At 41.1% G+C, this 26,663-nt stretch overlaps 1 protein-coding gene and 1 long non-coding RNA gene across 2 annotated transcripts in view; one reads left to right on the plus strand and one right to left on the minus strand.

Annotated features, from left to right (window-relative positions):
• Positions 1-558: 558 nt before the first annotated feature.
• The window catches only part of LOC119541310 (collagen alpha-4(VI) chain-like), a 117,179-nt gene continuing 91,074 nt past the window's right edge, over positions 559-26,663 (minus strand). Inside the window, exons 32-38 of the mRNA XM_037845109.1 lie at positions 24,073-24,084; positions 23,489-23,982; positions 15,641-15,731; positions 12,799-13,482; positions 10,895-10,991; positions 6,628-6,860; positions 559-1,981 (exon numbers count right to left, since the gene is read on the minus strand). Coding sequence (XP_037701037.1) covers positions 1,809-1,981; positions 6,628-6,860; positions 10,895-10,991; positions 12,799-13,482; positions 15,641-15,731; positions 23,489-23,982; positions 24,073-24,084 — 1,784 coding nt within the window. The 3' untranslated portion in view covers positions 559-1,808. The remainder of the gene's footprint in view (positions 1,982-6,627; positions 6,861-10,894; positions 10,992-12,798; positions 13,483-15,640; positions 15,732-23,488; positions 23,983-24,072; positions 24,085-26,663) is intronic.
• On the plus strand, positions 13,424-26,360 carry LOC119541316. Its single transcript, XR_005218227.1, has 3 exons — positions 13,424-13,486; positions 14,879-14,958; positions 26,244-26,360. It is a non-coding gene; the product is annotated as an uncharacterized LOC119541316 (long non-coding RNA).

The following is a 26,663-nucleotide window of genomic DNA, read 5'->3' on the forward strand; positions in this document are numbered from 1 at the left end:
TGGGAAAAGATAATGTGGGAAAGCACTTTATAACTGTGAATACACAAGTGGGGATTAACATTAACTAAAACAATCTTTCTGCTCCATGGTTACATAGTCTCTGTACCTTGGTGTTTAAGTAAACTTGCTGGCAGAGGTTTGAGTTGCTCCATGGAAGGGAAATACTGCCGCCTTACAAATGAGAGAAGAACTGCAGTTGGACCTCATAAGCTTTCCAAGGATGGGAACAAACAACACACACGAATGGCCCTCCCCTTGCCCCGCCCCAGTCCTCTCATTATTGAATCTTGCCTTTGTGTTCCCATTCCTAGACACAGGAGGGGTAAGGTAAGGATAAGAAGTGGAAAACAGATAGATCACAATTCAAATGACACACCTTTCTCAGGACAGATAAGTTTGGCACCTTTATGCCCAGGAAGCTGCGGTTATACCCAAAAGAGAGAAATGCATACAAGCTCCCCCACTGATCAGCTTTGCCAAGCTAGAAGGAACATCTGCCCTTTCATTGCAATAATGAAAATGCTTTATTCAAAATCCATTACAATGTAGTGTGTTAAGGAGGAAAAACAAAAAAGAAGCATGCCTAGGCATAGGAAAATCTTAGGTACACTAAAGTCGTTACCTTTGGAAGAATGGATTGTGGGAGATCTTTATTTCTACATGTGTGTATCTAAATTTTGCACATTGTCTACAATGAAGAGAGGCATCCTTTTTGCAACTAGATAAAAATACTTGTCACAAAAATAGAATAAAAAAATTAATGTTTCTATGAACATTTTGTATCAAGTGGTTCCCATCCCATTGGCAGTCACTGGGATTTTAGAATCAGAGCTTTTGTTACGGAACCAGGAACTTGTGAGAGAGCAAGCTACACTCTGTGTCCCTGGGAGCAACCAGTGGCAGCTTTGTGCTCTTAGAGAGCCCCCATCCTGGTAGTCTCAATACCCAGAAGCTCCCCCTCCATGCAAGGCCCAATTCTCCCCCAAAGGTGGGCCCAACTCCAGAGGCCTGGAGAATCGAGCAGTGAGGCAGAGGAAGATCTCGGGGAAAAAAAAAAAACCACAATTCTCCTCCCTGTATTTGCAAAAATTTTCATTTAGGTTGAACCTAGACCCTTTGTCTCATATGTGTATCATCAACATTAGTCTTAATTGTTGCATCCCCAAGTTTCAAAGAACAGGAGTCACTATACTTGATTACAAACGATTGGTTTCATGGAAAAGTCATGGTTGTTTCCTCTCCATCAACTGCTATGCCACAAACTATAACACTGATCCAGTGAAGAGATATCACATATGGTCTTTCACCAAAGGATGTTATAAAGAATGTCTTTATTTTTACACCAGATAGTAAGGATAAAGTTTCATATTCGATGTCTGTTTTTCCAAACCCTCTCTTTGACTATTTCCCCGCACTCTAGTGGTAAAAAACAGACCAACTCTCCAATTTATTTCCATATCAGGTTTGTTCTCTGAATGCATTGATTTCTCTTTTGCTACATAGTTCAAAAAACTTTTAAAGTAATGTTATAGGTCAAGTTCAAGTTTCTTTTCCACTCGCTACTTATCCGCTTAAATAACTTTCAGAAAGGTTTCAGTTACTTTTTTTAACTATTAGAATTCAGTCAAGTCACAAATCATCTGGCCCAAGCCCTCACATACAGGAAAAAATTCAAGGGTTAGCAGTCGACATCTGAGGTTGTGGAGGTTTTGTCACTTATGAGCAATGTGACCCTGCCCCGGTATGGGTAATCTCAGTTTCATCAGCTATATGGCAAGGCTACAGGAATAAGCCTCTGCCTAACTCTATCAGGGTGTGAGCACACACCGAGCCTCACATTCTTCCTTGGTTTCAAACCGGTTGGCATTGCCCCCACAGCTGCCATACCAGAACTGTTGGCAAGCCCGCTCCACCTTGTTATAGTACCATTTCAGGATGTAATCCTGGCACTCGCCTTCCACTGGCTCCATGGAACAAGGACCTGCAACAAAACAAATGCAGAGAGCTGAATTCCCTGCATGAGCATGCGAGGCAGGGTGGCATGGAGGAAAACAGTGATGGTTTAGGATTGCAGACCTAGTTTTGAATCCCAGTCTCAGCACCAACTGGCTGTGTGATCATGGGCAAGTAATTTAACCTCTCTGAGCCTCAATTTCTTCAGACAGATAAACAATATGTTTTTTTAAAAAAGCCCACATCACAAGTTTGTTGTAAGGCATCCTACAACAAAAGTAAAAAATGATATGCAATTATGAATACTATTTTGTACAGTGTGTAGCATATCATAGATATACCATAGACATTGTATGAATGAATGAATGAAGCTTTCTGATGTGAAGAACTTGCTTATTATGCTTCTTTCTCTTTCTTCAAAACATTTCAATTCCTAGCCTAATACAAAACCTGTCCAGCCTTCAATGACCTAAGCAAATCCAGTTTATTTGTTATTAACTAAGAAATTAAGACATCTATTAAAAGAAATAGATGTTTCTATTTAAGGAAATAGATGTCTGGCTCATGCCCAAGAAGTTAAGGCATCTATTAAAAGATAATCCATTATCATAATCAGCACAGACTAGTTTTCTAGGAGGAATGACCAATGTGCTAAACTCAAGGAGACAAAAAAATACACTATTAGTGGGGCAAGGAATTGATAATGGGAATTGTCCTAGGTTTTGAGCAGACATATTTGAATTATTTGTTTCCTGCATAATCCTGACCCTCGAGGGCCTAAGACTGCAAGCAGCAAAAGCCCAGGAGAAGGAATCTGAGCAAAGGCATTTCCAAAATCCTGTCAAAATCAACAGAAAAGCATTCTGAACTCCCTAGACTTGACAAATACACCCATGGGGGCTCAGCAATCAGCAGGCACCAACCTCTGTCATAACTAATGGATTCCAAACTGACAAGAAAAGGGCTTGTTTAAACAGATCAACTGTTTTTCCCAGTGACACTGCGGCTTTTGCCTTTAGAGCCCCATCCTTGCCTTTTGGTCTGGGAGGCAGTCAAATGGGCTGCTTTTCCTAGATAACACTTCTAGAATAGCACTGTCCAGCAAAACTCTCTGCAGTGATGTAAATGCTTTATATCTGTACTGTCCAATACAGTAGCCACTATCTCACCTGGCTATTGATATTTGGAATGTGGCTAGAACAACCTAGAAAATGAAATTTTAATTTTATTCCATTTCAAATTATTTCATTTCAATTTAGCCTCATTTGGCTAGCAGTTATCCTTATTGTGCAGCACAGCTAAAGTGAGTTAAATCCTCAATGCTGTAAATGAATTATGTCTAAGTTATTCTTTGCAGCTTAACACTCAGTATGCCTCAGAGTCTTAACTTTCGTTTTCTCAGTATGGTATAAAACAGGGCATTAGGGACCAACAATTTTTCACCCAAGCAATTATTGCCAGCCTTCGACTTTGCATTTGGCGTTATTTTTACCATGAGTATTAACTTTTGCCTTCTTGACAAAATCCTGCAGCAGCAGCCACACTTTTACTCAAACGAGTCCATGGAATCCAGGGACACAGGATGGAAAGGGGGTAGGGAAAGCAGAGAGTTGGTCAGGTTAAGAAGAGCAGCTAGGATGAAATTACAGTTTTGCCTCAGCTGGTTCTGTATCACGGTATGTGTGTTTTATAATGTCCCTCTACTTGGAGGAGAAAACCAAAAAATAGATGTATGTGCTCTGGAGACACAACACTGAAATTTTAAAATATACTGAGACCAGCGTGGATTCTGTGAAGAGAGCTGGCACTCATTTAATTCTTCACAAGTAGGTGTAACAGAAGATTGCAGGTGCTATGGCAGAACTCAGCTTAAGATGTAGGGGAAGGAAGGAAGCCAGGAAAATGTAATTCTACCTGGAGGCCCAGAAAAGACTCAGGAGAGATGGAGCTTGAGCTGAGCAGTAAAAGATGAGTAGCTGTGGACCAAGTGGACCCTGTGGAGGGAATGTAGGTGGGTAGGTGAGGGGAAGCCATGCATTGAGCCCGGGAACAGCAGGCCAGAGGGGCAACTGCAAATAGTGCAATGTGTCTGTGGTAAAAGGGGTATGTAGGGAAGTGGCAGCCAGTAAGGCCACAGAGGCCTAATGCAGGGGTCTAACCACAGGGTTTATGTGTCTCACCCAGGCACCTGAACTTTACCTTATGAACAAAAAGGACATGAACAGATTTGCATTTTAGAAAAATTAATCTGGCATCAAGAGCAAATTGGAGAAAGGACAAAATTGGAAGAAATGAGACCAGGTGGCAATCACATCAGTTACACTCTGGATGAAACTTCCGGCATTAAGAATGAAGATGTGGGATTTCAGAATTGCTAACGAGGAAGCCACGCCAAGATTTGGTCACCAATTAGAAGTGGGATGTGAGGGAGAGGAGGGCAGTGCAGTGATGTCTGGTTCTGGCTCCCCATTCCAGGCCAATGGTGGGTCATTCCATTAAAGATGGTTGAGAAAGGAAGAGGAAAAGGTTTGAATGAGAAAGACAATGAGTTGTTTGTTTAATTGAGTCTGTTTGAGATGACTGTGGCCAGTTGGAGGGCAGTTGGATTTACTGGTCTGAAACTCAGGAGAGTTCAAGGTGGGAAACCCGGATTTGGGATTCATTAGTACAGAGGGGATAGTTGAAGTCATAGTTGAAAAGCTTGCCAAAGGAGGGTGTGTGGCGTGCTTAAAGGACTAAACAAAGGACCTTGGGGAAGGATGTGGCAGATTTTCCATGAAATTAATGAAGCCTAAGTTTCAGGGCCCCTCATTTGCACAAGCACCTTCTAAATAAATATCACCTTCAGTACTTCATTTCAATAGTTTCATATTTTTTTTTAAAGAGGGCCTCCCAGAATGCATAAACTTCAGGTCCCATAAAACCTGGATCCACCAGTGAGGGCGGACCCAGGAAGAGGAGCCCACAGAGATGGACAGGTCAGAAGTAGAAGGACAAGATGAGAATGTTGTCTCTGGAGCCAAGAGAGGAGAGAGTTTGAAGAGGAAGGTAGTAGTCACCTGTGGCCAGGTCCCAAGGAGTTCAGGTCAGTGAGGTCTGAAAGAACCCTTTGGTCTTCCTTGACAGTTCAGAACAAGCTTGCAGACAAGGGTCAGCTCTTTTCTCCAACTGGAGAACAGGAAGCGAGGGTGTGCAGACATGCAGAAGGTTGCATCTTAGCTATCTTTACTTCTTTGGGGAAGAAAAAAAAAAAGCATCCAACAGAGGAAGAGGAGTGGAGGAATGGAGGAAGCATGCAGTGGGAAAGGGAACTGGCCCCAGCCAAATAGTAATAGTGCAGCTGGGCAGTAGGGGGCTCAGTTCCTTGAGCCCTTCAAGCCTCAATTTTTGTCTGAAAATGGGATTGGATGAGATGACCTATAAACTCTCCTCTATCTCCTTCACCTAGAGTTTGTGGGAAAGGATGCCTTAGGGCAGTGGTTCTCACTTGTGGTTGCTCAGGTGGAATCACTGCGTCAATCCCACATCTAGAGATTCTGAGTGAATTGGTTTGGTATGAGGCCTGGGCATTGGCAATTTTTAGATCCCTGGGTGATTCTGATGTACAGCCAAGACTGAAAAATCACTGCCTGAGTAAGATTACCCAAGGATATTCTATACCAAAAAAGTAATAATCAACAAGGTAAACTATTCTATGCTTAATTTTTAACCCAAAGAGGTGAAATATTACTGTCCCTACTAGAAGGGCCTACTCCTTTATCTACTGGTTTTGTTATTTCCTTTGCATATGTTTTGCTTTGGAATCTAAGAGGCAACAATGTCATCAGCATCTTAACAGTTAACTTGTATCATATGTGTATATGTGGCAAACATGAATTATCAGGTGTTATTCTGAAAATAAGCCTATGAGGTAGGTACTCATATAATTCTCATTTTACAGATCAGCAAACTGAGCCACAGAGACATTGAATAATCTTCCCATGGTCAACTAGCTACCAACCCAAGATGGAGAACCATTTGGGCACCTTCAAAACCTCTGGACAATTATCTCAAACTGATTCTAAGTAGGAATGACCACACCACTTACTAGAAACTCACAGCTACCTTTCCCCTGACTTTAAAAAACTTGAGTCAAGTTCTCACATCTCTCTCTTTCTAACTAATTCACTGTTTTGCTTAATTTGTTGATCACATGTAAGGAGTAACTCAGCAGTTGAATTACTACATGCCAGAATCGGAGCTTACTGCCACAGTTATTCTAACAGATCCCAAATGTTCCTTAAGCTTGGTCAGAATGCACGTAGCACTCACAGATGAAGGAGCCTGTCTACAAGCCTGTGCATTTCCCTCAAGGTCAGTAATACATTCACCGCTTCTGCAGGAGACTGTTGCCTCTCCACAATGAAGTACAGACACTCCAAAGGGCCTGTCTCCATAACACTCCCTGAAATAGCTTCCCTTAGTTCCAATTTGACAGCCAGATAGAAGTTAGCCTTTGTATTTTTTCTTAAACTAATTTATTTAGCTGCATACATGAATTTGTACATTTGGAAGGAAGGTGTAAAAAAAAAAAGCCAAAATTTGCTAACACTCCATGCATGGGAATTTTTTTAAAAGATAAAGATGAAAAAGGTGAATCTAACTTAAGGAGCAAGGGATAGTTTGGGTTTTTACCATAGGCAGAGCCTGAGTTTGTTTCTTTTCTAGTTTCTTCTTGTTTTGCCTGTGTTTCTTCTTCATTTTCTCCAGTGTCATATTCATTGTTTTCATGATGATTTTTAAGTGTTTCTTGCTGAGTTACAGATGTCATCATGGCTGTGCTTTCTTCCTCTAGGAAAAAATCTGTTGCTTCAAGTGCTTCCAAATCATCACCAAAGCCAGACATGCTATGCTGGGGTTTGGGCAACCTGTATAGAAACAATCCATGTCCAATAGAATAACCAAACCACAAGAGCTAAGACTTATATATATAACAACTGATATTTCTGTGTCATGGGTGCAATGAGCTTTAGGTTTGGGAATATCTTGATGACTTACTGCATTAGCCATTTCCTTAGGTTTTCAGAGGTTTTCAGACAAATATCAGAAGAATATGTTTAACATTACCAAATTTTGTTTAAAAAAAGAAAGCTATGTATTTGTGTGTATATGTGTGTCTACATATTTGTGTTTGCATATATTTATATACATATAAATTATATATATTATACACAAAATTTAAAGTTTGAAAGGGTGAAATAATGTCCCCAGTGGTTACCACTGGGACATGGTATTAGAGGACAGAGTGATGCTGTGAAATAGAAATATTTCATTTTATCCTTTTATATGCTTATGTATTCTTTGAAATGTTTATAATGGTCCTGAATTACTTTTTTTTGAAATAAATTCAAACTTACAGGAACAGTTGCAAAAACAATACAAAACCCATACACAGAACTCCAGCATACCCCAACCCCCCTCCCCCAATACCCCGATCCACCTTTAACATCCTGCCACACCACCATTTCTTTCCCTCCCTCCCTCCCTAGTATCCATCATCTATTGCTCTGTCTTCTGAACATATGAGAGCAAGCTGCACTCACATGTTGAACAAACACTATAATTCACATATACAATTCCCATGAACAAGAACATTCTTTTATGCAATCCCATTAAGCAAAGCTAAGAAGTTCAAGAAATTCAGCATTGATACAAAGCTTACATTCTATATTTCCTTTTTTTTTTTTTCTTATGTCCCCACTGTGTCCCTTTGAGCCTCCTCTCCTCCATCCTCAGATCCCATCCAGGATCATCCTTGGCATTTACCTGTCATTGCCTATTTAGACTTTTTCTTTTTTTTTTTTTTTTTCAATTGTGGAAACATATATACAGCCTAAATCTTCCCATTTCAACCCCTCCCTAGCATTCCATTAGTGGGATTAATCACATTTAGAATGTTGTAATGCTATCACCTTCCCATAATCCATTACTAGAAATTTCCCTTCACCCCAAACAGCAACCCTACACTCATTTCTTAACTCCCCATTGCCCCTTCCCCCACTTCTCGTATCCCATACTCTACTTTTCATCTCTATGGTCATAGTCTCTGATAATTTCTTTGTGTTTACTGTGGGGCTTAAATTTAACCTCTTAAATCTATAACAATCTTGTTTTTCTTTGATACCAACTTAGCTTCAATAGGACACGTAAACTATGTTCCTATACTCCTCCATTCCCCCACCTTTATGTAGTTCTTGTCAAAAATTACATATTTTACATTGAGTCCAAAACCACTGATTTGTCATTAGAGTTTATGTATTTTATATCCTGTAGGAAATAAATAGTGGAGTTACAAATCAAAAATTATTGACTTCTATTTGTATTCCATTGTGGTCAGAGAATGTGCTTTGAATATATTCAATTGTTTGTTTGTTTTTTTTTAATTTATTGAGGCTTGTTTTATGTCCCAGCATATGGTCTATTCTGAATAAAAGACCCGTGATCACTAGAGAAAAATGTGTGTCCTGGTGATCTGGGATGTAATGTTCTATATATATCTGTTAAATTTTTCTATATCTCTCCCTCCTTTCTTTGTTTCTCTGTCGGTAGGGTTTCCTTTAGTATCTGAAGTAGTGCAGGTCTTTTATTAGCAAAATCTCTCAGCATTTGTTTGTCTGTGAAAAATTTAAGCTCTCCCTCAAATTTGAAGGAGAGTTTTGCTGGATGAAGTATTCTTGGTTGGAAAGTTTTCTCTCTCAGAATTTTAAATATGTCATGCCACTGCCTTCTCACCTCCATGGTGGCCGCTTAGTCACTACTTAGTCTTATGTTGTTTCCTTTGTATGTGGTGAATTGCTGTTCTCTTCCTGCTTTCAGAACTTGCTCCTTCTCTTCAGTATTTGACAGTCTGATCAGAATATGTCTTGGAGTGGGTTTATTTGGATTTATTCTATTTGGAGTTCTCTGGGCATTTATGCTTTGTGTGTTTATATTGTGTAGAAGGTTTGGGAAGTTTTCCCCAACAATTTCCTTGAATACTCTTTCTAGACCTTTATCCTTCTCTTCCCCTTCTGGGACACCAATGAGTCTTAAATTTGGATGTTTTATTTTATCTATTGTATCCCTGAGATCCATTTCGATTTTTTCGATTTTTTCCCCATTCTTACTTTTGTTCTTTCATTTTTTGTTCTGCGGTCCTCGAGGATGCTGAGTCATTGTTCAACTTCCTCTAATCTTGTATCATGAGTATCCAGAGTCTTTTTAATTTGGCCAACAGTTCCTTTTATTTCCATAAGATCTTCTATTTTTTTATTTACTCTTGCAATTTCTTCTTTATGCTCTTCGAGGGTCTTCTTTATGTCCTTTATATCCTGTGCCATGCTCTTCTTCATGTCCTTTATGTCCTGTGCCATCCTCTTGTTGCTTGCCTGTAGTTCTTTGATTAATTGCCTGTAGTTCTTTGATTAATTGCACCAAGTACTGTGTCTCTTCTGATCTTTTGATTTGGTGTTTGGGTTTGGGTTCTCCATATTGTCTGGTTTTATCATATGTTTTAAGATTTTCTGTTGTTTTTGGCCTCTAGGCATTTGCTTTACTTGATAGGGTTCTTTCTGGATATAAAAAATACCTATCTCTAATTTGTCAGATCTACAACTTGGTGGTGTACATTTTCTCTAACTAGCCAGCAGATGGCATCCGCAAGTCACGTATTCCCCTCAAGCCAGTTCTCCCCAACTTTGTCTTTGTGGTGTGTGGGGATCTGATTCTTGTGGGGTTCAATTGGTGCACTAAGTTTGGGTGTGTTGTTGGTGCTGTCCGCCCTGAATGTGGGGCATGTGTCTGGGTGGTTAGGGAGGCAGGGCAGCTTTAATAATCAAACCTCCCAGGTGTTCCCAGAGATTTAAGACTGTTACAAGAGTCTAAGCCTTCATTTCAGTCTTGCCACAGAATGTTTCTGCCGCTGACCCACAAGTCCTTGGTATTGGCGTAGGGTCCCTAGGATTTCCGAGCAGGACCCCCTTCCCAGCTGTGCTCTTCCAGAACCTCTGCTGAGGGAAGGCTGTGCCACAACACAAGTGCGTGCCGGCCCTCCAGGGAAGCCCTGGGCCGCTGGGCCGTGCAGAAGCGTTCCTAGCCTGCTTTAAAGATAGTTGAATGGGGCGTGTTAATTTCCCCCTTTTCACACAGCTCCACCTTCCCAGCTCCAGGACAATTAGCTGTGGGTGCACAAAGCTCTGGGCTATGGCTCTATCCCCAGGCAGGAGTGTCTCCAGCCCACCGGGGAGATGTCTGTAAGGGGCGCTGTTTCTTTCTCCTTTTGGCTCCCCTCTGTCCCTCTGGCCCCAAGACAATCAGCAGCAGGTGTGGGAGGACTATCCTCCACACCAGACACCGAGGCGTTGGCTACAGCCCGCTCCTGCAGTGCTTCACTGCGCGGTTCTCACTGCCGTATCTGCAGCTGCTCCCGGGGTTTTTTTTGTTTGTTTGTTTCTTTGTTTTTAAAAAGAACTAGTCCATCTCCAAACACCAACCCCTGGTTTCCCTGCACCGCAGCACGGCCGCAGGACTTTCAGCTGGCTCACTCACTCGTTTCAGAATGCAGATTCCCGGTTTCACCAAATGCAAGGTCCCTGTGGCTTTAGCAGACCTTGTCCGGCTGGTGCATCACTGGAACTGGTGTTCTGGGTCACTTTCTGGCTTTTATCTAGTATTTTTCACGGAGGTGTTTTTTTTGCCCCGTCTCACCTAGCCGCCATCTTAGGTTCTTCTGCACTACTTTTATAATAAATAATTTCGAAAAGAAAAACCAGACCATATTAGAGTTGGCAAACCTGTGAGTGTCCTAGTCTCAATGATTTGGGTCAAGTCAAGGACTGACATGGCCCTTACCCCTTCATTAGGGAGACAATCTCCTGTCCGGGGACAAAACAGTGGGACAACCCCCACTCCCTCTTGAACCTACCTCTTGAAAGGCATGACTGAGTGCAGGAGAGTATCCCCATGGTTTGGGCCCCCACATTCTTCAGTGAGCTCTGGGGGTGGATACTGGTTTATATCACCTAAAGAGTAAATAAAATAAGAAATCAAATCAAATATAAAATAATATAAAACTTTAAAATAAAACCAAATAAGCATAAAATAAAATAAAACAAAAACAATCTTATCCATTAAGACATAAAATTTAAAAGACATAAAATGAAATCAAATAAAGCATAGAAATAAAATATTAAATAAAGAAAAACAAACCAAAATAAAAGTTAAATTAAAAATTCATTAAGGTATAAACTCAAAAAGATATAAAATAAAATCAAATAAAGCATAAAAGTAAAATATAAAATAAAAAACAGGTAAGACAACAGAAAAAAAATAAAATAAAAACATAAAATGCATATCTTACATATAGAATATAAGATAAAAATCACAACATAATAGAATATAAAACATAAAATAAAATATAACATAATTTAATAAAACATAAAATATTTTTAAAAAAATTAAAACAGACTAGAAAAGCAATTTCTGCTCTTCCCTCAAAGAATCACTAAGGCATCAGTCATCTGTTTCAATTCTTTCCACCACCCCCCCCCCCCCCCCCCCCGCAAAGATAAGGAAACTAAGGTTCAGAGAGGTTCACTCATTTCCTTCAGATCACACAGCGTGCTAGTGGCAGAGCTGGGTCTAGGATCAATTCACTCTTCTTTCTAACTCTCAAGTTGGAGAGCACAAATGCTATGTCAGCATTTTTCTTCTAAGATGTGCACCAGCCTCCCTTCATTCTTTCAAAGATGAAAGAGCATATGACTCTCAAGGTCCACTATGGGAAGTTGTACCCACTTATAAACTGAGAAATTAACGTCTCCCAGTGAGGAGGGGAAGGAGCCTCGCATGCTACAATGAGGCAGACGGCTTGTGAGACGTTCTGGATTATGCACTGTGGATGCAGCCCTGGAAACATGACCAGGACAATACCCCACTCTCACTCCAAGTCTAACAATCTCCATCATCAAGCTAGGGATACAGACTTGGTACTGCCTCCCTGTGAATTGGGTTTGACTAGCTCTGATAGAAGTGAGGGTGCTGGGTCAGAGAGGCGAGGAAGTATACTGGCCACGACTTAGGGTCACAGCCCTTGCCCCTTAATTTTGACTGTTGGCTTCAACCCCCCAACCTGAGGTGGGAGACCCTAGATGCCTGATCTCACTCCCTTACTTCCTGGCAAAGCCCTAAAGATCTCTGACCTCCATCAGGCCATGGAAACCTCTACTTTAAAATAAATATGCCACATGCCCTTGTTATTCAAAGTGTGGTCAAAGGACTGGTAGGACTGGTAGTATCACTATCACTTGAGAGCTTGTGAAAAATGCAGAATTTCAAGCCCCAGCCCAGACCTACTGAATCAGAATCTGCATTTTAACATAATCCCCATGAGATTAGTGTGCACATTAAAGTCTGAGAAGCACTGTCATATACTACTGGAAAGTAATAGTAATAAATACTGATATCAATAACTATGCCATATGTTTATACAGCATTGGTGTTTTCAAAGCCCCTCCATGCACGTATCTGAATGTACGTTTCACAGATAGGGAGGTGGCTGTAATTCTCACTCGGGTAAGTGAGAAAATGGAGAAATTACATGGAAGCCCAGGGCCTCCCAACCACCAGATGGGAGGTTCAAGCCCGGAAACCAGGTTTAAACCTGGCACCGTGTCAGGGTAATGGCAGGACAAGGTTAACAGGAAACGCGGGTGCACCCTGGGGCTCCCTAGAGCTTGTGGGGTTTGTGCACCACCGCAGCAAGGATGAAGGTGTAATGGGGACCTGCCCAAATGCCCGCCCCTCCCAGGGCACCCCGAGACTGCTCACTTTTTAGGAGATTCAGGAAGGCCCGCATGAACCCCCGGGCATAAGCCACCTCCAGGTCTGAGATCCCCGCTAGGCGCAGTAGATGCTGCTCCGAGGGGGTGCTGGCCACGCGCGCCAGCTCGCCCAGCTCGTGGACCCCCACGCCCGTACCCAACGCCAGCACAAACAGGGTGACGCCCCTGCACTTAGCCTCCAGGGCTAGAGTCTTCAACTTATCCCGGTCCCAGCTACTGGTCTCGCTGGCCACGACGGCGAAGAGGACCCGCGCCCTCCGCGGCAGCGGGGCTGCCAGGAGCACGTTCTCCAGCGTCCACTCCAGGGCGTGGCCTAAAGCGGGGACTCCCTGCGGCGGGAGGCCCGCGACCTCGCGGACGTGTCTCTGCATCTCCGTCCGGCGGCCGTAGGAGGTCAGGCGGAAGCCCTCGAGCACCGGTGGTCGCCCCCCACCCGGCCAGAAACCGGGCGTCGTGTGAATCACCAGAGCCACGCGCGCCCCGTGGTGAGATGCACCGGGCTGCGCTGCCACTTCCAAGTCGTCCAGCGCTGCGCCCACTAGGGTCAAGGCCGCGCGGTACACGTCTGCGCCGACGCTGTAGGAACCGTCCACCACGAACGCCAGGTCCACGTCCACCGCCAGGGGCCCGGGAGCGCCCCTCCCGCACTCAGGGGCTGGTCTGCACTCGTCTAGGTAGGAAGCGCAGGGAGAGGGGGGTTAACCCATGCATCCTTTCTATGCAAAACGCATTTCCACACCCTCACTCAATAAGGGATGCTGCTGCGAAACGCCAACTGTCTGTCAAGCATTGTGCTGGCACTGCAAACCAATGGGCACTGTAAGTAAATGTGTCCATTTTTCAGAACGAAAGAAATGAGACTGATTCCACGTTTAATGTTATTAACCACTAGGCCATATGCCTACCTAATCTCTGGGTCCACAGACATCAACTCTCCCCCCACCCCACCCCCAAAAGAAAAGACTTAGGGAATGTTTGGGAAAGCATGTAACTGACTGCTAGAACTGGAAGTGATCTTAAAGAACCATATGAAATTGTCATTTTTGTAGATCAAAAAATGAGAAATATTGGCCATTTTTAAACAGCCTAATAATATGGTCTGAGAGTTCTGCATCAGAATGGTAGGTGGAACTTTTTATTTTTTTAAGCAGATTCCCAGGCTCTAACCGCACCAAGACTTTGCTATACCACAGGTATTCGGATGAACAATCTTGTTAAGGCCAAACCCGTAGATTTAGAATGGGTGGGCAGGAGTTCTTAAGCTGGGGCTACAGCCCCCAAAGGATCTATGGATATAATTCCACGGGTCTGTAAAGTTGGATGGGAGAACATTACACCTTTATTTTCACTAACTTCTATCGAAATGAAATTTAGCATTTCCATTCATTTTGCATATGGGCAACAAATCACTATAGCTTTAGCAGTATTTGTGACTCAGTCACCAATAGAAATCACTGATATTTCCATACAACAGTTGTTACAGATAGCTCAATACTATGTATGGTCCTCACTGTTTCAAAATAATAGTTATTAGACTCTTCTAGATCTTGTTATTTAATATGTTAATGAAGAAGTCAGTTTATTATTATATCAAAGACTTAAATATTTTGATAATGTATTTTCAGTGTAATTTTCCTTTGTAATCCTCTATTTTCTTTTATGCATTTAAAAACATTATTCTGAGCAGGCTGTAGTTCTAAGCAGATGCCAAAGGGGTCTATGGTTCAAAAAAATGTTAAAAACTCCTAATTTATATCAATAGCACAACAAAGAGCTTGAAGTCAAGAGTTCTGCAGCCAGACTGCCTGGTTCAAATCCGGACTCTGCTCTTACTCAGAGTAGTATACTTAATTGGCAAAGAAGAGGAGGAAAATGCCTTTTGCAAATTACTTAGCCTCCCTAGGGCCTAGTTTCCTCATCTGTCAGGTGGAGATGATGATAACCTCCCTTATGAGGTTGTTTGTGAAGTTTAAATGAAAAATGAGTTAATGCATGCAGGTGCTTAGTAAAATGCCTGGTTCCTAGTAAGAGCTCAGTAAACATTAGCTAATGTTTTCCTTCTATAGGAGAGGAAACCAAGGCCTAAAGAGGTGGTGTCATGAGATGATGGATGTGAAAACAGATCATGATACTCTACAAATCGCAGGTACTGTATTTGACTTGACCAAGTTCTCAGAGCCGAATCTCCCACAGCAATGTTAGGGCTTAGTGTGGTTCAAGTAAAGGGAGCAATTCAATCCTCTCTGTTCACTTGCAGGCCTCACTCTGGTCCTGGGTGAAGTGGGTATGCATAGGAGCTCTTCACTCATGGGCATGCATGGGTTTTGGCAGCAAGCTCTCACTGGCATAGGATAGTGTAAGCATGTGGGACTAAGAGACATTGAGTGATTTGTCAATATCCTACTGCCAATCAGTGGTCGTTCCAGGCCTAGAACCCAGGACTCTTAGTTTAGTGCTTGGGCATCACACTAAGGTGCCACTAATGCAGGAACAAGAACCTCCGCCATCTACAGGAGCCTGGCAGGAAAGGTAAATGAGCAGAGCAGGGCAGGAGTAAGACGATAGGGAGAGGTACGGACTGTGGGGCACTAGTGGACACTTGCCCCATCAAAAGGGGTCAGCCACAACTCAGCTCTGGCTGACTGTGGCCACATGGGAATGCAGTGTCTGTGATTTCAAGGCAATTCTGACTCGATTTAAATTCCAAGATTTTAAAACCTCGCGTATATCAAGTAAATTCATACCTGTAGATCAGATTTGGCCTGCGGCAGCCAGTTTATTCACTCTGTTCTAATAGCAGCAATCTGATCAGAAATGCTCAGGCTTACCATAGCAGAGAGTACATCGGGCCATGTGCTGCACATCCTGCTGCTGCTCAGTCTCCCAGACAAATAAGTGAGATCTGAAGGTTCCATCCATCTAATTGAAACACACACATAAAAGTTTCTGATTAGGTGGATTACATTTTTCAATCATATTTTTTATGGTTTTTTTTTCCAATTCAGATGAGAAAAATATAAATATGGTGATTAAAAAAGAATGTGTATGAGAGTGTATAAAGTTTGGCATTAGATAATACAGTTACCTGGAGGTTGGACTATCATTGGTGTGGATCCATGAGCTGTGGGTCCTTAAGACTCCCAGTGTGTGTAAAACTCAGCCAGTGACATGTCATGTGGGGATGGGGCCACGGGGGAGAAGGCAGGGTTCGTTTAATTATAAATTCCATATATGCTTATTTATTTTCCACAGTATGAAATGTGCATATAAAATGGGAATTATAAACACGAACAGGCAGACCCTTCAAGGAGGTAGTCAAATAGGCCATGTACTATTAGAGTAGAAAGAGGTAGAAACCATAAAGGAGGCCCCTCTAGAGCATCCCTGGTGATAAGAACTGGGACATACCATCCCTGGTGTTCAGAGCTGGGACATACCACAACCAGAAGGCAAGAGGGAGAAAGAATCAGGGAAAGCACTGTAGAGATGGCAAATCTGTTTATCTCCTTCCCTTAAATTGTCCATTTGTAATTAATTTAATAGTGAACATCAAGGCTTAAAAAGAAAACACTGAGTAATAATACATCCATCAGGGACCATGTGACATACTGGTTAGATGATCAACAAACCCATTCCCTCATCTTCCTAGGGATGCAGCTGGACCACATTTCCCAGCCTCCCTTGCAGTTAGGTGGGACATGACTGGGGTCTAGCCAGTGGCATGTAGGTGGAAGTGATGTATGCCATTTCCAGTGCATGCATTGTACCCCATTGCTCCTTCTGCTTTCACCTGTCTGCCACATGGAGAGGATCCAGAAAAAGGTTTTGAAGCCCTAGGGCACAATGGAGCCAATGATAGAAGGAGCCTGGAACCTGAAATGGCTGCATGTAGCAAAACATTCTATTCCCTACACACATATACGAGGACTCACATTCACTGTGACAGATGGCAGAAATCATCTGTTATTGTGTTAAGCCACTGAGATTTGAGGATGAATGATTTCAAATTAGCTTTCCCTAACACAGACTATTTGCAGGATTTCCACCTCATGCTGAACTAGAAATGCTTTCAGATGGTTTCTCCCATGATTGGAGGTGCAGTTTGCAAAGGGGTGGCTGTTTAAGCTTAGTTGTGTCCATCTATTTTTCTACTGTCTGTCAAAGCACATAGGACAGGGCCCACTGAGGGTAAGCTCCTCTTCTTTTATTATCTGTGTAGCAGAAACAAACAGACTCTGGAGGTCCTGGGGATATGAAGATATCAAGCTAGCTCTAATGGAGCTAAATAGTCAAGGGTTAATTTGAAAAAGATTCTCTATAACATATACTCCTTACAGAGCTAGCACTCTTACTATTTGGGGCTGAAGCTTATCCCAAACTTGAAGGAAAAACCCTTGTGGGGCAATAAATATAAAGAGTGGAATGTTTGCTTATTTTTATATAATATTAAAAAAAAAAAAAAAAAAACATGAAAACATTCCTAAGTCTCCCGAGAAGAAAACCAAAATGCATCCTCTTTTGTTCTTCTTATGCCAAAAGCAGCCTTAAATTATGCTCCTTCTTTACTTAGAAATTCAAATCAACAAAGATTAAGTAGCTATCATAGAAAAGTCATAGCAAGCCCCGTGGAGATAAAACAATGATGTGGCCACACTTTCAAAGAGTTTAAAACCTAAGTGGAAGGATAGACAGACAATGTTCAAGTAAGAAAGTGCTCTTAAAACACAGAGTAGATTCATTTCAGGGGAAGAGATAGAGGGAACCTGACGAAGACAATAGCATCTGATCAGGCACTTTTGAGAGAATGACTAGGATACTTGGCTGGCAAAGAAGAAGGGAAAAGGCATTCCAAGGTGCAGGAACGAACATGTACAAAGGCCCAGAAGTACAATGATTATCTTTAGAATTCTGCTCAATCCCTCAGCTCCCTGCAGATCAGAGAACACCCACTTCCAACGTGCAGCCTCGCAGCACATCTGAAATCCTGGAACTCCTTGCCAGATGGAGGATGCTAACAGTGAGGGCAGAGTTGCCAACATTCTGCATCTAAATCTACTCCACATGATCATCAGATCTGGGTATTGGCCAAACCAAATGGACTGAATTAATCACTGAGGATTAGAGAAAACAGCGTAGGTTGGGATGTGACACTTCACTATTTTTACTGGAAATCACACACAGCAATTTGGAAGCTTCTGAAGTCAGGATCTGCAGTAGTGTGCCAGGAGATATAAGGCAACTGGGATAAGCCTAGAAGCATCAATTTTACCGCAAGAGTTGTGAAGAACTGCTAAGTAATATACATTATTTTTAAATCACAAGGAAAAGGGCAGAGTATGTTATAAAATGCAGAGTTTGCATGAATGTTTAAGGTAATAAAAGACTTCAAACAAATTCAAATATCTGCCCAAAGTTTGTACAAATTTATACTCCTCTGTCTGAGGGATGGTTCAAGGAGAAAGTTCCATGCAGCACTGACTGATTAGGCATCAGGCACCCTGGTTCTGGTCCTTGGTCTCCCATAATGGACCGTGTGACCTTGGGCAAGTCACTTACCCTCTCCAGGGCTCAGTTTCCTCAGCGATGGAGTCTTAGGGTAGGCAGCAATGCTTCCTATTCCAACACAGCCTGATCCTCATTATTGTTTTCTGTATTTACCTCTTGTTCATGACATTGTGTTACCTTTTCTACTCTGAGCAGCTCAGAGCATATAACTCTTCTATCTATTATTCTGCCTGTTGAAAACTTACCAAATTCAACTGACTTTGAAGATATACAAAACTTGCTCCTTTTTTAAAACTTTTCTTAGGACCAATAATTTTATGATCATGATTAAGACTTTCTACTCTTGCAAAAAATAGTGGGAACAAGTACACAAAAACACAAAGGAAGTCCACATGGAAACTGTTCAGTATAGATTCGTCTGTATTGAGTTGTTATTAATTAACATAAACTTTTTTTGGCTTTGGACTTGCCAGTATGGTCCTTGTCACTGATAAGGCTGACAAGATGATTCCTGAGAAAGCTCAGGGAGATAAGGCAGCAGGGAGTTCCAGTGTGATGAGAGGAGAAATCTGACTCTAGGATTCCTACTGCAAGCTCCTGTCAGCACAAGCGAAGAAGAAAATCTCAAAAAAAAAAAAGAGTACCTTAAACACTAACCAAGTGATGCACCTGAAGCTAAAAGCATTAAAATTGTTTTAATCAGTACTTTTGGCGATTCCCCTAACCAACTTTGTTCTTGAATATCCAGTTGTATTTTATTTGGACTTGTGTACGGAAGACAGGAATGTGTTTGGGGAAAGGGGCACAGGGCTGGGGTTTGCATGACATTCTCTTTTGTTTACTAGACAAAAAGATTTTCTCAAGAGGTACAGGGACAACCCTCAAACTTCAGCCTCCAATATTAAACAACTCCCCAAGAGAGACCCACAGGGTTAAATTAAATGCTTCGCTGGCCGGACTAAGCTGCCAGGGGCTGTGGAGCTGCTTTGGTGCCTGGGTCTGAGTTGGGGGAAGTTCTTGGCTTGGACAGAGGGGAGTAGAGGGGAAGCAAGCAAGTGCTAAGGAAGGAAGCCTGGTCTTGGAGGGAGGAAGAGCTAACTGGACCCAGAGGAGAGAGACTTAGAAATGGCCTGGTATCTAAATGAGGTTAAGTGCTTGGGGAACAAGGAATGAAAACTGGAAAAAGCAGGGGAAAGGAGACCGAGTAGTGATGTAACCTGTGACTGACCCCAGAAACCTAAATTCGGTTTCAGCTCCTACAAGTTGGCACGGGCCCAATGAAGACTGTCATAAAGCAGTCATCTCTTCCTGAACTCCCCAGTGAACATTAGGAGCCAGCACTGGGTTGAGAGAAGCAATTGGCACAGTGAGTCTTAGGAATCAGCAATATCAGAATGCAAATTCCAGGGCCATGTAGCTTAGAACAAGTCACTTCACGTCTAACCTTCAGGACAAAGTGTAGATTATCATTATTCATTTGCAGGATAATTATGAGGATCAGGGTAACACTTCTCAGACTTTAAGGTATGGGCACATCATCTGGGGATCTCGTTTAGAATGCAGATTCTGATTAATGAGATGTGGGGCACAGCTTGAGATTCAGCATTTCTCACAAACTCCTAAGTGATACTGAGGCTGCTGGTTTCTGGACCACATTTCAAGTAGTGTGGAGTTAAAATATTAAGGCATGAAAAGTATATAGCATGATAGCTAGAACTTCATAAGTGCTCCTAATGGAAGCTATTTGATTTAATAAATAGTTAATGGACAAAAGGTACTCTTAAGGACTTCAAGAAGATGTGAATGATACTGGCCAACATTAACTATGCACACAGAAAGTGTCAGATGTTCCTGCAGGCACTATCTCTTATAATTCTCACAAACCTGTGAGTTGAACTCCAATTTATAGGTGGAAAAATTGAAGCCCAGACACCAAATAACATGCCCAGATTAAGTAAAGGACGAAGCCAGGGTTTGAAGCCTCATCTGCCTATTTCCTTCACCCATTGCTGGCCTGACTTTAGGGAATTAACAAGCTGAGGGAGAAAAGAGCAGCCCACAGGCCTCAGCAGTGGGTCATCACAGCTTTTGAAAGGGACTCTCTGGATAACCCAACACTTCTTTTTTCCAAAAACAAATGTCCTCTTGCAACCTTTCTGAATTATGAAATTTTACCAAAATTAAAAGTTACCACAAAAAAATGTCCTTGGCCTTCCTCCTAATGTTTTCATCTTCTAAAAGTTTGACTGTCAAGATAGCTAGCGTTCCATTCTTAGATTTTTTTTTTTTTTTTTTTTTTTTTTTTTTTTGAGAAATACACAGGAGTAGAAATTGGGCCAGCTCACAGACCTGTCTCATAGTGTTGTTGTAAAGATTAAGTGCTATAATACATGGAAAGTGCTTAGAACTTCTGAAATTTCTTTTATTTCTGCTTTTGACTTTTGAATTCCAATTCCCACTGCTAATAGGAGTTCCAGACCTGGGGTAAAGTAACATAACTTTCCTGTGTCTTGGTTTCATCATTTGTAAAATGGGGCTTTTTGAGTTGTTGTGAAGATTAAATGAATCAGTAAGTGGGAAGGTCTTAGAACAGTGCCTGGATTAATAAACATGAGCTATTTTCCAAGGTACCATTTCAAGGGAACATATGTTAGATTTTTTATTAAGAAATGGCATACAAATTGCATACTCCTTCTAAACCTCTGCTTCATTACTTTAAAAAATGGGGCTAATGAAGGCTTACTTTTTAAGACAGAAGGTAGTTAGACAGTTCTTAACAATGGGTTTTGGCACAGATAATACAAATACTGTAAAACAGTTTTATTTAGGGCTGAGATGACTCAATAGATGGCTTATAAAATCTTTTCAACATCCATCAGAGCCTCCATGCCTGTTTAAATGGACTGAGAAGTTAAAGCATCTGTTTATATAATCAATTCAAATTGAACAATCATCATTTTCCCAGAAGAAGCATGTAGGCATTGTTCTGAAAAATAAAATTACAATAACATAGAGATGAAAGATAAAAGCACCACAGATAGTCAAAGGGAGCCTTCAGGCAGAGAATTCAGAATAAAAATCTCAGGCTTTCCCACTCTCCTAAGAGGATTCCCCTGAGGATAAATCTCAGAGAAAGGTTGGTTAAGGGTGATAATATGCCCAGCTGTGAGGAAAGGATTTTCTGAAAGGCCCTGAGATTGGGTTTGTCATTTTATGATTTTTCTCCTTAGCAATGAGAAATGAGGTCATTCATTATTTTTGAGCTGGCAAGTGCCGTTTAACATCCTTTCTAAACTGTTAAATTTAAAGAACACAGAGTAGTCTGTTAGCATCCTGGGGTGAGAATATGTCCCAGAAATGGAAAGAAGAGCAGTAAGAATGACAGGACTAAGGTCCGAGTATAATCAAGCTGACAAGCTCTTTTCACATACCATTACATCCTTTTATGTGGAACCTAAAGCAACATAAAGAGGGTTAGAACATTGTGACATCTCTATGTTAAATCTAAGCACTTGCCCAGGATCCCCTGTCAGAGTCTGGCACTAAGGAGCAAATGGGGAGAGTTTAATTGTAACTGGATATCACTCTCCAAATGTTAGGAAAATGAGTTCCTCAGAAATAGATGCCTTCATAATTACACCTGGGGTGGGGGCAGGGGGGGGGGCTGGATAACATCTAGTTGCAACCCTCACTCCATTTTAGAACTGAGCAAAATGGGATCCATAAAGGTAAAGAGACTTTTTCAAAGGCGACATGTTTTGATGAAAGAGCCAATGTCCAAAGCCACATTGCTAGTGTAAATTATTGTTTGTTCATACCCTGCCTTGATCAATCCATTCAAGAAGTTGTTGAGAGTTGTTCCCGTCCCAGTCCCTGTCCAGACATCTTACTAGGCAAGGGAAATATAACGGTGAAGAAGGAATCACCCTCTGCATTTTAACTTTGTTTCTCAAAACCCAAGATATTTTGTTCAGCCTTCCCAAAAGCTTGCAAGCTGTCATGATTCTACCTATTGATTCTTAGGAGCATATTCACAGCTGTGTCAACAAAATCTCTCATCTATCACTTCTGCACACTCAGCTTTCAGAGAAAATTAAATGGTATGGCACAGCTGAATTCATTAGCTATTAGGTTGAACCATATGACATTTCCATTTTTGCAGGCTGAAAGTGATTGACTATTGGCAATGCCGCATGATTCCACTTAACATTAATAAGCAGTCTGGAATGTCTTAAGAAAGTTGCCCTTCATTTTGATAAATTATTCCAGATGTTCCACGGATTTCAATTATAAAAGTAAAGTCTAGAGGATATATAAATTGTGTTGTATACATACAATGGAATACTGCACAATAATTAAAGAACTGCTGATACAGATGTATGAACATGTGCACAACATGATAAAAAATGTATGAACAAGGAAAGCAGACATCATGTTGGGTGAAAGAAGCCAGATGCAAAAAGAGTACATGTTGTGTGTTTCCTTTTATATGAAGATCCACAACAGGCAAAACTACTGATTGTGACAGAAGTCAGAAGATTGGTTACCCTGCAGAGTGTATGGTTTGGGTAGGGACAAGAGAAAAACTTACGGGATGCTAGAAGTGTTCTATATCTTGAACCATGTCCTGGTCACAAGGGGTTATACCTACATAAAAATCCATCCAGCTCTACACATAAGACCAGTGTACTTTACCCACTTTGTTAGGTGGGTATGTATGTTGTACTCTGATACAAAAAAGAAAGAAAATGACAGTCTCTGGACCTCAGTGAAACAGTTTAGTAGAAGTTAAGCACAGAGTCCGAAGACAGTCTGGGTACAGTATCAGTCTGCCACTAACTAGATATTTGACGTTCAGCGGTATACTTAACCTTTGTAAGCTTCAGTTTCCTTATCCCTAAAACAGAGATAAACAATACCACCTACTTTATAGGGTTGTTGTGAGAATTAAATAAGACAATGTTTAGAAGACACATAGCACGGAATAAAATGCTCAAGCACTGCCTGTCAGTAGCAATAGTAGTAGCAGGAGCCACACAGAGGGCCCTGAACATACATATCAATTTCTGGGGCATTCTTCCTCTGAACAGCTATCACTCCTTATGTGCTCCTTGAGGGGTAGAAACCAGGTACTAACCTCCCGTCCCTTATCCACCAGCTCCCCAGCTTACCAGTAGGGCACCTGGGAGGTTGTGCTCTTCCGAGAAGGTGACTACCACAGGGATGATGCCCAGCGCGGTGAGCTCCAGTATGGCTGTGCTGATGGAAGTCACATCCTGGGTCCTGCCTGCCCCAAAGAATACAGCCACCTTCCTCATGAGAAGGCCTGAGCGCACACGTTTGAATACATGTCTCGCCACAAACCTCATAGCGGCCCCAAGGTTCCGCAGCTCAGATGACCGTCCCAGGGGGATTTTCCTGACAGCCTGCAGGAGTGCAGGCTTCCCCTTGTAGTCTGAGAAGCGAACCAGGTAATCCGTGTTGGCATTGTATGAAACGATGGCCACTCGGGCACCCGTTGGGCAGTTACTCTCATTTATTTCCATCTCCATCAACAGAGATAATAAAATCTCTCTCATCCTTTCAAAATCCAACTGGGAGACGCCATTTGACATGTCCAAGGCAAAGACCACTTCAGTTGGGAATACTGGGCATTTGGAAATACCTTGACAGAATGGATACATGAGATTTAAGATTTTCTGTAATGCCTCTAAACAGGTGAGGATTTAAGTGAATAAAAAGGAATATTATTTACCTTTTGAGCAAACTGGAGGAGAAATTATTTTGGAGAGAAAAAAAAGAGGTATTGTTAGTTTATTTAGGTAGTGGCATCTTTTCCACGTAGAGTACTTTGTTAAGTAAAATAAAAGGGCCTCCTGCATTGGGCATTGCCAGGAGGGACTCCTTTCAGAGAAAGGATTTTTCATTAGACAAAAACAATTGACCTGCAGGGGCTTTCTGAGAAAATCGAATAATGGGATGCACCTACAGAACTGCAGATAAACAACACCTGGTGATAAACCAGTTTTGGTCCAGTAGAGACAGTTTATCGGAATGGACAAGCATACTATACTAACCATTGTATAGCTGCTTCCCCCTTTGTAAGAACCCCTATGTAAAATGGAAACTTGACACCAACCAATCAGAATATTTTCTCACTTCTGCTTTTGACCTATATAAGCTCCCGTTTCCACCCCTTGGGTGGAGCTCCTTTCCATGTGCAGTTTGGATGCTGCCTGATCATGAATTGTAAACTGCTCAAGTAAACTCCCATAAATGACACCTTGACAATATTTTTTAACACTTTCAATATGAAAAACTATCTCCTCTGAGAAATTCAAGCAGTGGCCTTCTCAGACTCCCGCCTGAGTATAGCAGAGACCTCTAGTTTTCTCCAATATCCATTGTCCCTTTTATCTTTAGTAACAGAATCCCCAATTTCTTCCTGGGCATATGGCTGCCTGGAATAAAGACTACATTTCCCAGGGAAAGGGAAGGGAGTCATTTTACTTAGTTCTGCCCAATGGAATAAGGAAAAATGGTAGGTGCAACTTCCAAAAAGTGCCCTTCTCCTTTCCTTCCCTTTTCCTGCTGATGAAATGTAGACATGATGAGCAGCCATCTTGGACCATCTTGGACCATCTTGGACCATCTTGAGGTGATCTGGGGAATGGAGCATGCCCCCCCCTCCATGGTAGAGCAAGAAAATATAAGGGGTATATACTTATATAAATAATATATTATAAATAATTTGATTATATTTACATAATATATTTATATAACTAAATAGAAAGTGTCCCTGAACAATGGAGCTCCAGAGCCACCCTGGATAGCTACCAGGCTTTGATTTGAAAAATACATTTGCATCATTGTTATTCGGAGGTTACAGCACTTTCAACTGAACTTGAATTGAGCTAATACACTGAGCTATTCTGAAAATATATATACACACACACATATTGTAAATACATGTCTGAAACTATATATATTAACTATAAACCATATATATACATTGTATATTATATATGTGTGTTTATATACAAATAATACATTTTCATGGAAAATATTAGAGAAACAAAAAAATTTTGAATTGGTCTTAATTCCATATCCACAAATATATACATACATATATGTGTATTTGCATTGTTTTACAAAGTTGGAAGCTTAGGATACGTTCTATTCCAAAATGTTTTCCACTAAGTACATGATAAACATCTATTTTTTCTTATCAATAAATTTAAAGCAGTATCATCTCTCACAATGTCTACTTATTATTCTACTATAAAGCTGTTCCATGATTTTTTTAGCCAATATCCCATTGTCATGAGCATTCTTGCACATGTATCTATGCATACATGTCCAATTATATCCCTAAGATAAATCTCTATAATTATACATTTGATACACATTATTCAATTGCTCATCAGAAAGACTGTACCAATTCACATTCTCACCAGCAATATGTACTTCTATATATTTATCAAATGTGGGTAGGGATTTTTTTTTTTTTTTTGCCATTTCAAAAATAATTCCAATTTGAGAAACAAGAAAGTATCTCATTATTTTAATTTGTATTCTTTGACTTCTTGAGAGGTTGAACATTTTCATAGGTTTATTGTTTACTTGTATTTTTTCTGAGTCATCTAAAGAGATTTTTATATTTCTATTGAACTATTAAGAAATATCTGTGTTTGTATAAGAAAATGATTGAATAGCATCTATTTTTTTATAGTTCAAAATGATATAGTAAGCAAATTAGGCCCTTTGCTTGGTTCATTTCTCATATTGCATTTATTTTCCCATTTTTCTATTTACTTTTGACTTCATGGTGCTCCTCAGCAAAAAGGGGTTTTAACTTTTTATATGGTCGATTCTGACACTCTTCCTTTATGGTCACCTGATGGTATTATTCTTCATTATTTCTAGGAAAACGAGTCCAGAATTTCCCTGTGCAACAACTGGAAGGGAAGGGAGAGAGCATGGGAGGGTTCGAGTAGGAAGAGCAAGATGACTATGAAGAAAATCCAAGCTTCCAAACCATGCTCTAATGTCCTCTCCCTATTGCCAGGAGGTGAAGAAATGTATGGATTGTAGGATGCAAATATCCCATCATACACTGAAGATAGTAAATACATTACAATCTGGAAATGTGACAAAACATTACTTAAGATTTGATGACTCATATTCCATCTTTAAAACATAAAATGTAAATATGACACATTTCTTATTGAAGGGCCACCACTGATCTCTCTTGTTTAATTGGATGAGACAAAAAGAATACTGCCTCTCTTTGCCTATCTTGTGATAAGAAGCACCAAGATGCAGACATGGAGGTTGTGCAACTGT

The sequence above is a fragment of the Choloepus didactylus genome, chromosome 1, assembly GCF_015220235.1.
Source record: "Choloepus didactylus isolate mChoDid1 chromosome 1, mChoDid1.pri, whole genome shotgun sequence".
Taxonomy (NCBI): domain Eukaryota; kingdom Metazoa; phylum Chordata; class Mammalia; order Pilosa; family Megalonychidae; genus Choloepus; species Choloepus didactylus.